At 43.9% G+C, this 17,867-nt stretch overlaps 1 protein-coding gene across 5 annotated transcripts in view; it reads right to left on the reverse strand.

The window, feature by feature from the left end:
- LOC147673982 (fatty acyl-CoA hydrolase precursor, medium chain-like) overlaps positions 1-17,867 on the reverse strand; it is a 408,709-nt gene that overhangs the window by 74,565 nt on the left and 316,277 nt on the right. For all 5 annotated transcript variants that reach the window (XM_086945063.1, XM_086945066.1, XM_086945065.1 and 2 more), the window contains exon 10: positions 9,734-9,814. In XM_086945063.1, the coding sequence (XP_086801189.1) occupies positions 9,734-9,814 (81 nt within the window). The remainder of the gene's footprint in view (positions 1-9,733; positions 9,815-17,867) is intronic.

A 17,867-nucleotide genomic window follows, 5' to 3' on the forward strand; every position in this document is an offset into this window, starting at 1 on the left:
TAGGTAGGAACTTAGGAATGGTGTGAAGAACCACTTTGTCTTTATGTATTCGAAAGAAAGGTTCTGTAAAGTTATAGGCTGAAGCTCACTAACACGCCTGAATGAGGTAATGGCAACTAAGAATGCAACTTCCCACAAAAGGAATTGGAGGGGGCATTAGTATCGAGGCTCAAATGGGGGACCCATGAGTCTGGTAAGAATTATGTTAAGGTTCCAGGAGGGTGCATGAGGAACCCGTAGTAGAATAACTCATTCGAGTCCTTCCATTTAAGCTTTGATGGCTGGAATTTTAATAAGTGAGAGATGCTGTCTATTTTGGAGGTAGGCAGCAATTGCAGTGAGTTGTAACCATATGAAAGTGTGTGTTAAGTTAGTTTTTTGTAAACGAAGCAGGTAGCAGACAATGTCCTATACTATGGCTTTTAGAGGGTCATTTTGTTTGGATTGACCATCACAAACAAATCGCTTCCATTTTGCTGCATACCAGGCTCTAATGGTGGGTTTGTGTGCTCTCTTGAGAATATCCATACTTTCTGGGGGCAAATGAAGTGGCCAAATTGCTAGGTTGAGAGTTTTCGGGTTTGGGTACCTGACTTGTCCTTGATGTTAAGTGAGAAGGTCCGGCCTGGTGGGGAGCTTCTAGTGTGGACTCACAGATACGCCTAGAAGTGTTGTGAACCAAGGTTGACGTGCCCATGTGGGAGCTACCATGATGATTGTAAGAGATGTTTGCCTGAGCTTCTGAATCAAGAAAGCAAGTGGGAGAGGAGGAAAAGCTTAGGCAAAAATCCCTGACCAACTCATCCATCGTGTGTTGCCTTTGGACAGTGGATGTGGGTACCTGGAGGTGAAGTTTGGGCATTTTGTGTTTTCTGCTGAGGTGAAAAGTTCAATCTGAGGGAACCCCTACTTTTGGAAGTATGGCAAGAGGACTTGTGTGTGAAGTTCCCATTCATGGACTTGTTGCTGTATCCTGCTTAGCAGTTCAGCCACGTTGTCTGTTCACGGAAAGTGTTTTGCCAACAGGTGAATGTTGTGATGAAGAGCTCACGTCCATATGGTCTGAGACAGATTTGATAGCTGTGAAGATTGTGTCCCCCCAACTGTTTTTATTGATAATACATGGCTGTCATATTGTCCATCTGGACTAGAGCAACCTTGTGAGATAGGTGAGGGAGGAAAGGTAAAACAGGTAAGGAAGGAAAGATTTCAGTGCTAAGATCGCCCTGTCAACAGGTTGTTGGTGTTCCACCATTCTGGAGAACAGTGAGTGGGGAGGTCTATCAACACTAGTTCCACCAATTGACCCTGTGACTGAGGCCACTGGTGAGCTAGATATTGCTGAGGGGGACACATATGTAGCCTTGCATGGGGAACCATGGGAATGCAGGATGACCTAATTCCCAGTAGAAGCATAACTGTCCTTACTATGATTGTTTGATTTGATTGGAACTGGGGCAAGGTTGCCTGATTGTTCTGAATTTGAGCGGAGTTCGGGTAGGCAAATCCTAATTGTGTGCTTAGGACTGCTCCCAAGTATGGTTGGATTTGTAGGGGTTGGAGGTGAGACTTGGGGGGCATTGATAGTAAAAAGTAGGTTGTGAAGTAGATCTATTGTGATTTGAGTGTGTTGTTGACACTGCTGACATGTACTGGCTTTGATAAGCCAATCGTCTGAACGCTTGTGGTTCAGTAGTCAATCCAAATTAAAGACCTTTGAACTGATAGTGTTTTCCTGCTACCACAAACTCAAGTATTTGTGTCGAGCAGGATGTATTGGTATGTGGAAGTAGGTGTCCTTTAGGTCTAATGTTGTCATAAAATCACCCTGTTAAAGAAGAAGAATGACATGCTGTAAGGTGACCATATGGAAGTGTTCTTTTTTTTTTTAAATATATTTTATTTTACATATCAATAAGCACACATTTCAAAAAAAAGAATACAAACTTTTTCTCCTACATTTGTTCGTCTCACAATATAACCAAGCAAGTTTTAAATCAAAAACTGTTTAACCACCGAAAGGGGGGGCCAAGACAACATATATCATATTATACAAAAAAACACAATCATAAGTCAACAACCAAATGAATCATCCTATTCCAGTTCTCCATTTCTCCAAAGGTCCCCATATCTTAATACCTCGGGCTCTCCCTATCCTACCCTTCCTAGCATATATGTATTTCTCTAGATTATGTATAGCAATGAGATTAGATAGCCATATTTGCAAGGTCGGGGGAGTCTTATCTAACCATACTCTGGCTAGCATTAATCTAAAGACAGCCGCTGCCATAAAGACAAACATTGCATCGCCTGGGTCTATTTGTACATTTCCTACGTCCACACCCAACATAATTACACCTACAGTGAAGGTTATCCTTATCTTTAATGAATTGATTAAAAAAATTTCAACATCCTTAATTAATGTATATAATTGTGGACATGTAGCGAACATGTGGACAATATCTGCCTCGGTAGAGTCACATCTGGGGCATGTAGTACCCTCGGTGCCCCCCCACTTCGCGATCCTGGCTGGAGTGTAATATAGCGAAAATAATGTTTTGTAGTGTTGGGATTGCAAAGGGGCAGAACATAGCATAGACCGGCCTAGTTCCAATGATTCATTGAATGATTCAGGGGTAGCCTCTATCCTTTCCCCCCATTTAGCCCTGTGCTTATCTAGATCATCAGGTCTATTTTTTGCCAGTGCAGCGTATATTAGCCTAATGGAGTATTCCTCTCCCGTAGTTAGCCCTTCCATCAGTTCGGTTGGGTGAAAGCCCAATGGCCCTCCTTGTTTATTCCTAAGAAAACTCCTAATCTGGAGATATTTAAAGAAGTCCCTTCTGTTTATGTTATGTTTTTTAATCAATTCCTCAAATTGTATGACACCCTCTGAATTTACTAAATCCCCGATTTGCTGTATCCCTTTGCCCTCCCAATCCGCCATTACTGAATCAGCAAAAATTTCTTCAGGGAAGGATTTATTTTTATAGACTTTGGTGTACCTATTAAATCTACCCATACCGGTCTTTTTCAAGAAAATACTCCAGATTTTAAGTGCCGCCCTAAGAGTCTTGTATGTCTGCCTTCTGAGATAACCCAGATCCGTAAAATACAGGAAACCATTAACAGTATTTTGTCCTAGTACCATTGTATAAGCTTCGTTTGACATATTTATGGTCTTTGATGACCCCCCACCTCGCCCAATTATTCCCTGCATATACTGGAGAGCAGCAGCCAGATAGTATAATCTAAAGTCTGGTGCACCCCACCCCCCTCTATCCCTTGGCAAGGTGATAAATTTATAAGCCCTACGAGTTTTTCCTCGTGCCCAGATAAATCTATTCGCCACACTCTCCAACCTGTTGAACCATTTGTTGTCGAAAATCAAGGGTATTGACCTGAATAAATACAAAAATTTGGGCAGGACCATCATTTTCAACACATTTGTGCATCCGACCAAAGAGAGATGGAGATTGTTTATCCTTTCCAGGTCCATTTTAACCTTCGCAAGCAATGGTTCCATATTGCGCTCAACTAATTCCTCCAATTTTGCAGATATGTCAATCCCTAAGTGTATTGCATTATTGACCACCCTGCTATCTAAACTTGATGCAAACCTATTCACAATAATCTGGGTTTTAGTTTTATTTAGACTATATCCTGAGATCAGCCCAAACTCCTGCGCTTCTGCCTCTACTCCAACCATGGCTATATCCGGATTTGGAGTCAATATAGCCACGTCGTCAGCATAGGCCAGAGTTTTCACAGTACAACCATTTAATGACATAGGATGAATAATACGGTTTCCCTCTAGTTTACGTAATAATGGCTCTATGTACAGGGCGAACAACAGTGGAGAAGACGGGCAGCCCTGGCCAGTCCCCCGCTGTATATGTACTAGATCCGAGTGCCCACCATTTACTCTGATTTTAACCACCGGGTCTCTGTATAGGGCTTGCATAGCTCGTATGTAACCTGGACCAATACCACACCACTTCATAACTTCCCATAGATATTCCCAGTCGACCCTATCAAAAGCCTTCTCGGCATCTAAAAACAGTGCTGAAATAGGATCACCTGTGACTTCTGCCGCATCAAACATAGTGATCAATGTCCTAATGTGCTGTGTAGTACCCTTCCCGGGTATAAAACCATGCTGTGATGGGCTCACCAAGTGTTCAATACAACCTGCTAATCTCTTTGCCAGCATCTTAGAATATACCTTGCTGTCTGAGTTCATCAATGTGATGGGTCTATAGGATCCAGGAAGGGTTACGGGCTTCCCTTTTTTAGCAATAACAATTACGTCCGCCCCACGCCATGAGTCTGGTGATGGCCCTCCTTGCTGTACATATACCATAACCTCAAACATATAGATCAACAGAGAATCACGAAATACTTTATAAAATTCAACCGGAATTTGATCAGGTCCGGTTGCCTTTCCTGATGGTAAGCTGTTTAATGCATTGATAAATTCCTCCAGACCTAGGGTAGAATCTAACATTTCTCCTTCTTCTTTTGTGACAGAGGGTGAGCACACACCTCTAAGATAATTTCTAACTTCCACTATTCCCTCTGTGTCGCCCTGTGTATATAGTTTTTCATAAAAGCCTCTAAAGACATCCCTTATCTCATCTGAGCCTGTGACAATGGCACCCATTGGATCTAATATCTCCTTTATCTCTGCATCCACCCTCTGCTGTCTAACTTTAATCGCAAGTATGTGGCCCACCTTCTCGCTGCACTCATATAGCTCTTCTTTCTTAGCCAGATATTTTTCAGCAGACCTTTTCGAGAGACTTTCTATTGCATCTGCCTTCAGTGCTACTAATGTTAATAATATATTTTCCAAGCTGGATTTAGATCTTACTGCATCAACTAGTTTTTCTTCTTCGATAATCAGCTTTTGACGAATAGCTTCATTCCTTAACCTCTCTTTCTTACGTCTGGTCATCACATAACTCAGTGTTTCTCCTCTGACACCTGCTTTAAAACAATCCCAGGTTTGCCCTACTGCGGCAGTTCCATGATTAATCTCCCAGAAAAACCTAATCCAGCCTTCCATATGTTTCCTATACTCAAGGTCTTGGAGCAGACTCCTCTCAAACGTCCATGTGGACCTCTTGATCTGTGCATGCGGGACCTTAAGTGTCAGTATTAACGGACTATGGTCAGAAATAGTTCTTGGTTGCTTCTCAATCTTCGTCTCCAATACCATGGACCTAGAAACTAAGAAATAATCTAATCTCACCAACACCTGGTGAGGTGCTGAAAAAAAAGTGCTACCATCGACCAATGGGTGTTGCATTATCCAGGGATCTGCCAAAAGATTATTTCTAACCATATTGGTAATAGCCCTGTTTACTTTTCTCTTTCTACCATTATAGGCTGCACCTATACTCATAAATGAACTTGTGGGGTCATGCATATTAAAATCACCACAACAGATTACTGGTTCGGGCCACTGTGCTAATTCTATATCTAAAAATTCCCATATCTCTGGATCATCTTCAGTGGAACCATATATATTTACTAATGTTGCAAGTGGATCTTGTATGTTTTCAAGAAACGCATATAGAGGAAAAGCAGATTTATCTAATGAACCAACTGGGTTTTGATGTATTTGCAGCCAGTAGGCAAGGATCTAGGACAAGAGGAGTTGCTATCCTGGGGAGAAGAAGAGAAGTGGCAGTTAAAAGAAAGAAAGAGGACCGTTGGGGGAGATGGGTTATGGCGGAATTATGTGTTAAAGGGCTCAATGTAACATTAGTAAATACATATGGAAGTGTTCTGATGTAGTTGCTTAAAGGCCTGAGATCTAAGCTCGATCTTAGAGACCCATCCTTTTTGGGTATTAGAAAGTATAGAGAGTGTACTCATGAGCTTGATGTTGAAGGGTAACAGTTTACATAGCCCCTCTGAGAATAAGGGATTAGACTCACTGCTTTAGAAGTGCCTGATGTTCCTGAGATAACCTGTGAGTGTGAAGTGGAATGTTGGGCGGTGTGGTAATGAGCTCCAGACAATATCCATGTTCGATAATGGCTAGTACCCATTTGTCTGTGGTGATGGTTTTCCTGACTGAGTGAATAAACTTTAGTCTACTCCCAACAGGTGTTGTGTAGTCAGGGGAAAAGATATGGTAGTCACTGTTTTGCAGTGAAAGTTGCTCCACAAGCGGAGGCACCCCTGCCCCTATCCCTGTTATATTTTATGAAGGAACCTCTATAGAAACCCTGGGTGTGAGAGGACTGGGGCTGTTTCTGTTGGGAGGTGGGTGCCTTTGGAGATGGACTTATATGCACCTGGTAGCCTGGGTGACGAAAGGTGCCCATGGAGTGAACGTTTGTAAAGCCCCCATTGCTTTGGTCGTATAAGTGTCCTTCTTCATTTTCTCTAAGGAAGAGACTACCTGTGGGCAAAAGAGTTGTTCTTTTCAATGGGCATGTTTAAAACTGCCTGTTGGACCTCCTGTTTGAACCTAAAACACCTTAACCATGCGTGTCACCTAAGACGGATACTCATATTAATTCCTCTGGCTGCAGTATTTGCAGCGTCAAGGGCACAGCGAATGAAAGTGTTAATGATGGTCTGTCCCTCGGTAACAATTTGTTGACCACTTTTCTTATACTCCTCCAGGAGGTGCTGGTAGAACTCCACCATCTCATCCCAATGTTCCCTGTCATAGTGGGCCAAAAGAGCTTGAGAACTGGTGATGTGCCAATGATAGGCCTCCTAAGCTGCAACCATCTTTCCTGCAGTGTCAATGCACTTACTTTCCTTTCCTGGGGGAGAGGTATCCCCAGTAGCCTGGGAATTGGCCTTCAACATCCAGTAGTGGTGACAATGGAGTCTAGTGGTACTTGACTCAAAATGAATACAGGATCTGATGGTGCTGCCTTGTATTTTTCATGTACCCTAGTGGTGATACTTCAGGCCCTGATAGGGACCTTAAAGATCTAAGTTGCATGCATCATCATTAGTTAATATAGACAGATATTGTGCATCCCTGTGAGTAGAAGTCAAAGTGCCAAAGATGGAGCTGTATGTTGTAGAAAGCTGCTGCTCTCGCAATGACTTCCTGAGGATGAGCTGTGTACAGGCTGAGATCATTTGGTGTAGTGGGATCCGTGTCATATATATCCTAGGGATGAGGATCTCCTAATGGTTCCCCCAACTACTCGTTTCGGACTGTGGTGATCCTTGAGGGGACGTGTCTTGCATATCCTGCTATGGTGATAACAGCTGAGGAGAGTGAGGAGGATATGGAGGTGGTTGAAAAGGTTTTGGAGGGGGAGGTGGTGTAGGAAGCGGTGGATAAGAAGAGCTGGCAGTCTTGTCTTTTGCTTTCTTCTTGAGAGTAAGTGGAACATCTAGTGCCTCCTCAAATTACAATTTCCTTTTTAGAGGTGGTGGAGAGGAAGGTGAAGCAAGAATGCAACAAGTGCCCACTTGAAGTTAGATTTTCCTCTGTTGAATGTCCATTTTCAAGGATTCATTTACCAGGAAACGTTGAAGCCGATGATGGTTTTGAGTCTTTCGGCTCCGAAAGTTTTGTTACCAAGGTTTTTGGCTTGAAAGTGTGATGCTTAGTCGGCACCAAGGGAGATGGGGTCAGCTGCATAAACAGTATCGGGGTGGGGTCGGTACCAAAGCATGTTTTCTTTCCGAGGAGGTTGATGCCGAAGGCTTGGCCTTTGCAGCAATATTTAGCACTGAGCTTGAGGGCGGGCTTCCAAAACATTTTTGGATCCGAGCATGGTCAGAAGGCAGTAGTGGTCCGGCAACCTCTAATAGTGGGAGTGTCCAAAGTTTTTGGGTTGGCTTGGGTGGAGGGGCTGAGGTCATAGTACTCACATGCTGGGCAGATGGGAGTTCCTGCATCCCCATGTCTACCTCCACATCTGAGCCGGTGCTTTTCACTAATCGAGAAAGTGTAATCTTTTGACGGTCGGCTCCTCTGGGGTTTTCTTTGCCGAAAATGTCGCTTGTGTTGTCTGAGGTCTTCTAAGACATTTACAGCAGACGAGCACTTCAATCCCGATGTGTTTTCTTTGCCCAAAACAACTTACACGCTTCACAGTTGGCTTCCTTGTAGACGGGTGAAAGGCAAAGTTTGTACCTAAGGTGTTGGTTGGTGTGCAGATATTTTGAGTGGTAATGTGGACAGAATATAAAGGGGGTACGTTCCATCACCAGCAACACATTTTTGGATGGAGCTGGTATGATGCCGAAGGTAGGACCGAGTGATGGCCCAAAGGGCGATCAGATAAACAAATTAGAATCGACAAGTTTGAAAGGATGCAGATGGTGAAAGCGCAAACTATAAAGAATACCGTAGAAGACAGCAAGAAACTAAAAGATTGAACCGAATGCAGTCGAATGATGTAGCAAAGGCAAACACGTCCGAACCAGACGGCGTGTAGAAAACAATCTAACAATGGGGTCAATGTCCATGAGCAATATCACTGAGAGGAGGAGTCACTCAACCTCGTGACTGAAGACTTCCTTGAAGAAAAACAACTTGCACAATTCCAGACCCAACACAACAGTAATATGCAGAGCATGTGTAGCTACAGCCACACATGCCATTGAACATAAATGTTTTAGCAGTCACAGATTTTACCCTCATGTTCCTCATATAGAAAAACTTCCACATTAAACTCATGGCAAATTGGGAAGTGAAAAAGTTCTCTGATTTAGGGTCATGTGATAATTAACTTGATGACACGCATCAGGATTTTTTTCCCCCAAATTGGAAATCTTTAGAACAAATATTGTGAATTCAATGGACAGCTTATGGAATATCGCACATTACACAGCAGAACAAACATACATTTTCACAATACACTGGCATGAATGATCGGACACATGGTACTGATTTGCAGGTTCGAAGTCCTACCACTATAAACAGTTTTTTTTATTTCGCCTTGAGGAGCAAAATCCCAAGAAGAGTGTTTGACACCCTATTCCAATTATAATTGATGGTGGGTCAACCCTTATGGTTGTTTTTACAGCGTAGGACACTGTTAATTGGAGAAGTGTGGCTCACTGGTTAGAGGAGGCAGACCTGGAAGCAGAGGTCAGCCCGGGACCAGGGTTCAATTCCCAGCTCGGCGGGGTCTTGAGTCCTAAAATGTCCATGGACTCGACAATTCTCGCTCCGGTGCCTACTTGATTCACGGGTTCACACTCTGCGACTCTGGGCAATAGCTTGCTTAATCTCCACAACGGCCCCACGCGGCGGGATGCCTGGCTTTCACCTTGCGGATACCCTGCCGGGGTTATCTCACAGGGGAATACCAGGACGGGTTCCCTAAGCAAGCGCTTAGAGACCGGTTGGTGATTTGCGCTATATAAATTCCTGTACATTTACATTTACATTTAACCCAATATAGTGTGAAATATACATTTGAAAGAAAAAGCCATATAAACATCTTATGCACAGCTTTCTGTACAACGTTCAAGACTTCCAATTATGGAGGATTCTCTCCAGTTGTGTCTTTCTACAGAAGATTGACCTTTACCTTCCTTACACAGAGAAGCCCTAATGCAATAAAAAATAAATGAAAATGGTCAAATTGGTAAAACATAAAACTTAAATTCTATTTATATACCTTTGTGGCTCGTAATGCCATAACACTAAAATTATTTAAAACTACCAGGAAATATATTTAATATTTTATGAAAGTGAAATAGAATAAATGATGGAAGAGTGAATATGTCTTACCAAGTGTTGTCTAAGCATTGTGAACGATGAAATGGCTGTTTCTTTCTTAATGCCATCCTCCAAGTTAGAAATATTTAATGCCTGCAAAAAATGTATACAACGTGAACTCATGAAGCTTAGTTTACAAATTAATAGCATTGTTTACCAGTGTAAAAGCAGTCACAGGTAATGACTATTAAAGAACGGTGAAAGCATGCAATATGTGCCTTTAGATGTAAAATATATCATTTATATTTTTGTGATAAGCATCTAGATTAATTCACAAAAAAGTAGACTACAAACTAGACTGAACAAATTCAATTTTGCCTTAAAATGCTATATTAACCCCTTCCACGCTGATGACGAGCTGGGCTCGTCATGGCGTAGCCTCCTCGCACGCTGATGACGAACCCAGCTCGTCACGCAACATGCAATTTAGGAATTCTCAGCGTGCGAGCGGAATTCCGCTAGCGCGCATAGTGTAAAGACCTAGGGCACAATTTAGATCTTGGCAGATGGGTTACTCCATCACAATGGTGGTGAATATCCCGTCTGCAGAAATATAAATCCCGTAGGATATAATGGGACCTATATTTCACCATTTTGTCGGAGTAACTCGTCCACCAAGATCTAAACCAGGTCCTTGTTCATTTACACTTTTAAAAATGTAATGAAATAAAAAAAAATCTAAATCAGCAAATAAACACCTTACACAAGGTCAAGTTAGATTCTATGTTATCTGAACAGTCTCTTTGGAAGAAATGTCTTGTTGTGTCCTCATCTCGGTACCCAAATCGACTCATGTTAAGTGTGGTAGCAACGAGCTAAGGATTTTTTAACAACATGAGGCTCTATTATGCAGACTGTTCTTGCAGTTTTGCGTTTAGTAGGCAATACTACACCAATAATCCTGCTTCCATTGGCATGCACCAGAAACACAAAGGAAAGGCTATAAATAGATGCTGTAAAAGGTGACCTGCCTCTTTTCTTGCTGCTAAATCACATACGTGCCAGAACTTTATTTATTTCAACCCTGTCTTGCACATGTGCCTTTTGTCTCTTTCCTGCTGATGAATGCGTGTTACTTTGTCATCGATATCCTGTGGCAAAACTTGTCTGTTTCAATGTGTTTAAGTCAGTTATATGATGAAATGCATCACATGCTTGTATTGGGCTTGTAGGCTGGATATATTCCCTTTAATTTTTGTTTAGGATTTTGAACCAACGTGTGTTGTGCTTAAGTAAAACGTTTAAGCCTTTTGATTTGTGAGGGCACGGGTTTCGTTCCCCTACATGGCCCAATAGGAATAAAATAAAAAAATAAATATATATAAACTGCCGGTCACTCTGAACTGCTTTTAATTATGTTTTTTGTCACTTGAAAGTAACTGCACTGACGAGTTTTGACCTGCAAAGGTCAAAACGCATTAGTGCAGTTACTTGTGTGTGACAATAAACATCATTAAAAGCAGTTCCTGAAGTGCGGTGGTGATTTATATTTTATATGTTGGGACATGGGTAGTTTGGTCCACCTTCTATGACGCACAAGCTGAGGAGCGTGCTCTTCATTTTGAAAGACACATTGTTTCTGCTTGTGTGTGTGTGTATATATATATATATTACCTATTAGCGGTCGGCAGTAGGTAGTGATAGTTAGGACCAAAGTTTCCATAGGAACAGCAGGGTTTTAAAATGTTGCTCGGCATGAGGAATTTCCACAAAATTTTAACAAAACGTCCCCTTTTTAGGTTGAGCCTAGCGGCGGGGCGCATGCACTACTCGCTCTGCAAGACTGAGGCGCCCACTCTCATCCCATATTTTTCATTGGCTTGTGTCATAGTATTTTGTAAATGCTGCCTTCGATTCGTTATTAGGATTGTTACTCCCTCCTTAGTACGGCCTTGTCTTCATTTGTACCCTCCCATGGCGACTGTCCCTTTTACTTCAGTTGTTCAACAGGACCTGTTATTTAGTATGTAAGCACAATGTACTTTATTGAGTTTCTCTTACTGCAGGCCAGACTGTCGCTGCTTCAGCTGAAACTGCTTGTGTTTTTTTAAGGAGCACGGCCACCCTCATAACACAGGCGCCTGCTTTCACTCACTTTAACCATCCCGTGTCTGTTTGAACGCCCCAAGTAAAATGGATTTAGAAATGATTAGCAAATTAAGTCATGTGAATTTCAGGGAGCACATAATCCTGTGCTAATGGGCTGAAGCTGACAATAACAAATCTTTGTTACATTTCATCAGTATTAAAGCCACCTGATGGGTTGTTCTCAAAAGCCTGCTTTATTAACAACACCACCACCACCGCCACCAATACCACCATAACCATACCACTACCACCGCCAATACCAATACCACAACCACCAATACCACTACCAATACCACCATCTTCAACATACCAATACCATCACCACCACCACCACCAATACCACCACCACCACCATCAATACCCCCACCAACACCAATACCACCACCAATACTACCACCACCACCAATACCAACACCAATACCACCACCACCAACACCACCAATACCACTACCACCACCAATACCACCACCACCTAAACCACCATCACCAATAGCAACATCACCACCACATCCAATAACACCACCAATACCAAAACCACCAATACCACCACCACCTCCAATACCACTAATAACACCACCAGCACCAATATCACCACCACCAATACCACCAATGCCACCACTAATACCACCACCACCAATACCACTGCCAATCCCCAATAATAGCATCACCAATACCACCATTACCACCACTACCACCATCATCACCAATACCACCACCAATGCCACCACCAATACCACCACCACCAATACCACCAACAATACCACCACTACCAATACCATCGCCAATGCCTATTAATACAACCACCAATACTACCAATACCACCACCAACACAATACCACTGATACCACCACCACCAATACCACTAACCACCACCACCACCACCACCAATACCACAAACACCCCAATACCAACACCACCAATACCACCACAACAACCACCACCACGACAACCACCAATACCACCACTACCAATCCAATACCACCACCACCGATACCACTGCCAATCCCCAATAATAGCATCACCAATACCACCATTACTACCACTACCACCATCATCACCAATACCACCACCAATGCCACCACCAATACCAATACCACCACCACCAATACCACCAACAATACCACCACTACCAATACCATCGCCAATCCCTATTAATACAACCACCAATACTACCAATACCACCACCAACACAATACCACCGATACCACCACCACCAATACCACTAACCACCACCACCACCAATACCACAACAACCCCAATACTAACACCACCAATACCACCACAACAACCACCACCACGACAACCACCAATACCACCACCACCAATCCAATACCACCACCACCAATACCAATACCACTGCCAATACCACCAATACCAGTACCACCACCAGCAATACCACCACCACCACACATACCACCACCAATACCACCATAACCACAAACCCACCAATACCACCACTACCAATACCAACTCCATTAGCAATACCACCACCACCAATCCAATACTACTACCAGGTATACCATTACCACTGGCAATACCACCACCACCACTACTACCACCACCACCAATATCACAACCAGCAATCCAATACTACCACCACCAATACCACCGCCACCACCACTAATACCACCACCACCACAAATACCACCACTAATACCACCACCAACACCACTACCAACACCACCACCAATACCACTATCACCACCAATACCACCACCATCAATACCACCACCACCAATACCAATTCCAACACCACCAGTACCAATATCACCACCAATACCACCACCACCAATACCACCATCAATACCACCAATACCCCCAGCAAAACCAATACCACCACCAATACCACCATTACCAATACCACCAATACCGAAAACACCACCACCAATACCAATACCACCACCATCACCAATACCAATTCCGCCACACCAATACCACCACCACCAATACCAGTACCACCACCACCAATGCCACCTCCAATATCAATACCACTGCCAATACCACCACCAATACCACCACCACCAAACCAATACCACCACCACCACCAATACCAATACCACCACCATCATTACCAGCACCAATACCAATTCCAACACCACCAGTACCAATACCACCAGCAATACCACCACCAATACCACCCCAACACCAATACCAACACCAATACCACCATCACCAATATCAGAAACAGCACCACCAAAACCAATACCTACACCAATACCACTACCACCACCAATACAAACTGCCACACCAATACCACCACCACCAATACCAATTCCAACACCAACACCACTAGTACCAATACCACCACCAATACCACCACCACCAATACCACCCCAACACCAATACCACCACCAATATCACCAATACCATAAACAACACCACCAAAACCAATACCACCACCATTACCACTACCACCACCAATACCAACCGCCACACTAATACCACCACCACCAATACCACCCCCACCAATACCACCACCAATACCAATTCCAACACCAACACCACCAGTACCAATACCACCACCACCAGTACCAACTATACCACAATCAATACCACCAATACCACCAACACCAATACCACCCACCAATACCACCATCACCAATACCACCAATACCAGAAACACCACCACCAATACCAATACCACCACCAATACCACTACCACTACCAATACCAACTGCCACACCAATACCACCAATACCAGTACCACCATCGCCAATGCCACCACTAATACCACCACCAATACCGCCACCACCAATACCACCACCACCATCAATACCACCACCACTAATACCACCACCACCAATACCAGCACCACAATTACCACCACAATACCACTACTACTAATACCACCAATACCATGCCACCACCACCAACACCAATACCACTAATAACACCACCACCAATACCATTACCACAACCTCAGCACCTCTCGCTCACTAGTAATAGCAGGGGCACTGTACTAGGTCAGATCTGCAGCCCTCCCTCCATCCATCTCTGCCATAAAGCACAGCCCGCCCTGCACCAGGAGGTGAAGCCAGGTCACCACTACAGCTGGAGTGTTTTTTATTAGACCAAAGATGGCAATGACAATATGTAATACCACACTGCACACTCAAATCACGGAGAGGGCAGGAAATAGCCCCCCTCCCGCTCTTCCTCCTTAGCCGTGACAGTGTAATCACAGAGCAAAAGATTTTGGAGCGCTTTTTTAGTGTTTATAGCTCAGATCATATGTAACTCTCACTCCACACCTTGTGTCTGTGTAATTTACAACACGTGCGCATCTCCTTCACTGCACTATTTATCACTACTTTGAAGACGTCGCAGGCCGGTCTCTCTCTTTGATATTTACAATCTAACAAGCGGTCGAGAAGGCCCTTTATTGCAATGCAATAGGTCTCGCATTTGCAAGAGTTTAAGCTATTAGTATTGTAAATGACAATGCCTTTTATTTATGTTTTAAAACCCAAAACATTAATAAAAGGTATTGTCATTTACAATGCCAATAGCTCAAACTCGTGTGAATGTGAGACCTATTGCAGTGCAAATGCTTGTTGGTTCAGCCGCTGAGCTGAAGGTTTCGGGGTGATCCATCAAGTGGGGGTGAGAAAAAAGACAGGCCCAAAATGTGTTTCCCCATGTTATGTCTATAGGGATTTTTGCATTTTGAAGACGAGTACAGCCCGAACCGTTAGCAGGATTATACCAAATTTGGCAGAAAGCTAGATCTTGGTCCAGAAAGCGTGCTTTTTGTGAGTTGGAGTGAATCTGTTCAGGAGTTTCAGAGATATTTAAGTTAAAAAAAGACAGATATCAGGGAGCTCAACAGCCTACTGAAACCTTACTGAAATTTGATTGGCTGCCAATACTTGAACCAGGAAGGGATGTCAGCCATCTTGGGACTCGGTTGAACCGAGTCCCCAAAAAAAGTTTAAAAAAAAGAAACGGGGACAGGGAAGAAACAAGCTGACCCCTTAGACCTCTTGTGGGCCAACTACCCCTCCTGTAACCTGCCGTAAATCCCACACTGCAGGTTTGCTGAGAGGTCTTTGTGGCCACTCCCCTTTCTCTACCACTCTGCAAACATGCCTCCTGGCACACTACTAGTTGGGGGATGAAGTCCCCTTAGCTGCTGAGTGTCTTTGAGCGTGAATAACTCCTCCTGTTAGCTCCAGTAAGTCCCACCCAGCGGAACTGCGAAGGGGTCTTCGGAGGCCACGACCCCTTTCTCCACCACGCTGCAAACGCATCTCCTGGTGCACTACTGTTTGAGGGACCTTGGGGACCAAGAAGGCCTCCTGGTATTTTCTGTAAGTCCTATATAGCAGGATTCCTAAGAGCTGATCAGAGGCCGGCTCCCTTGCTCCACCACTCTGCAAACGCCATTACGACTTACAAAACCGTAGATATTCACTGAAAATACCAAAGGTTACAGGGTTGTTATAGTTAGGAATTAGCATTTAAAAAACCTTGGAAATTCACTGAAAAAAACAAAGCCAGTTATACTCTTAAGGCCCCCAATATTCGCTTCCCCTGGTTTTGGCCCTCTCCCCCGTGTGTTGCTCCATGCACCAGTCTCTTTTTTTTATGTGAATCTGCACAGGAGGATTCTCGAGTGGTCCAGACATTCACTACTGGGGCAGGACAGAAAGCAATTACCCCTGGATCACAGTTGGGGGAAACAGCAGAAGACAGTGAAGGCATTGAAATTAATTCAGACAAGGATGGGGGGGTGAGAAAAATGCTGTTGTTGCCCAATCCCATGAACCGAATCAAGAACATCTAGGCCGACAAGAGGCTCTTGTGGGAGAGAGTGTAACTCCAGATCCTGAAGACCCCTCAGGCGGAGGACATCTGACAACAAATACGCCCCAGTAGCCTCGAGGATACTCAAGACTTTGGGGACAACTTCTATTCAGTTACAGATGGGTCGGAAGTCACCCCCTCAGAAGCTGAAGATAGCGAAATTGCATCACGTTCTAGCTCAATTCCCAGCTCAGAGGCGGGCACTGGGATACCACCAAAGGATAAGGATACGGTAGTAAGGAAAAAGCGACTGTCAAGGAGACAGAGAGATTCCCACTCCCTGGATACAACTAGTAGTGAACAACGCGGGGCTAGCAGAGCCAACTCGGACGCAATATTGAATTGGGATTACTCAGCCACTAGGAGTGTTTATCCAGATCAAACAGCACAGGCGGTGGCAAGGGCGGATGACGATGTCCCCTCACTTCGGATGATACTTGAATCAATTAAGCAACTTCAGGAAGAGACAAGAACGGAGGGAAAAAAGAACATGCTGGCAACGAAGAATCTACAAGGGGCTGTAGGAAAGGTGGCTAAAATCTGTACAGACACACAACAAGATTGGCTCAACTGGAAGATCGCACAAGCCTCATTGAAGATTGCCAGGTGAAAGACTCAGCCAAGCTCAGTACCTATTACAAACAGTTTTCAGATGTACAATGGAAACTGGAAGATCTGGAAAACCTTCAGAGACGAAATAATCTCAGTGTTCTGGGAATTCAAGAAGGGATAGAAGGTGACAACATCAGGGCCTATGTCCTGAAATTAATGAAAGTAGCTTTCCCGGAATTACCCAGATGGGAGTGGGAAACGAAAATTCAAAGGGTCTACCGCTTTCCGCTGGCTCTGAAGAAAAACCAATCTAGAGCTCAGGAAGGAGCAGCAAGACCGAGAGCAATATTAATATACTTTGGGAATTTCCTATTGAGAGTAGAGGTCTATTCTAAAGCCCGCCCGAATGCCAAGCGCTCCTTCGAGAACCAGTCATTCTTTACCACCCCCGACTTTTGCCATATTACAGTGGAGAGGCGGTGGCGGCTGAGGGAGCTGGTGGAACCATGTCGACAGATGGGCCTGCAGGCCTACCTAATGAACCCGGCGAGGCTGAAGATCATCTACAAAAACAACACTAGGGTTTTCACATCCGAAATACAAGCTAAGGCCTATATGGATACATTAAAGCCAGGAAATGGAAATCCTACATCCCAGTGAGAAGATGAGTGGCACATGTTGACTTAGTTTTCTGTCACCC

Source organism: Lissotriton vulgaris, chromosome 12 (genome assembly GCF_964263255.1).
Source record: "Lissotriton vulgaris chromosome 12, aLisVul1.2, whole genome shotgun sequence".
Classification (NCBI taxonomy): domain Eukaryota; kingdom Metazoa; phylum Chordata; class Amphibia; order Caudata; family Salamandridae; genus Lissotriton; species Lissotriton vulgaris.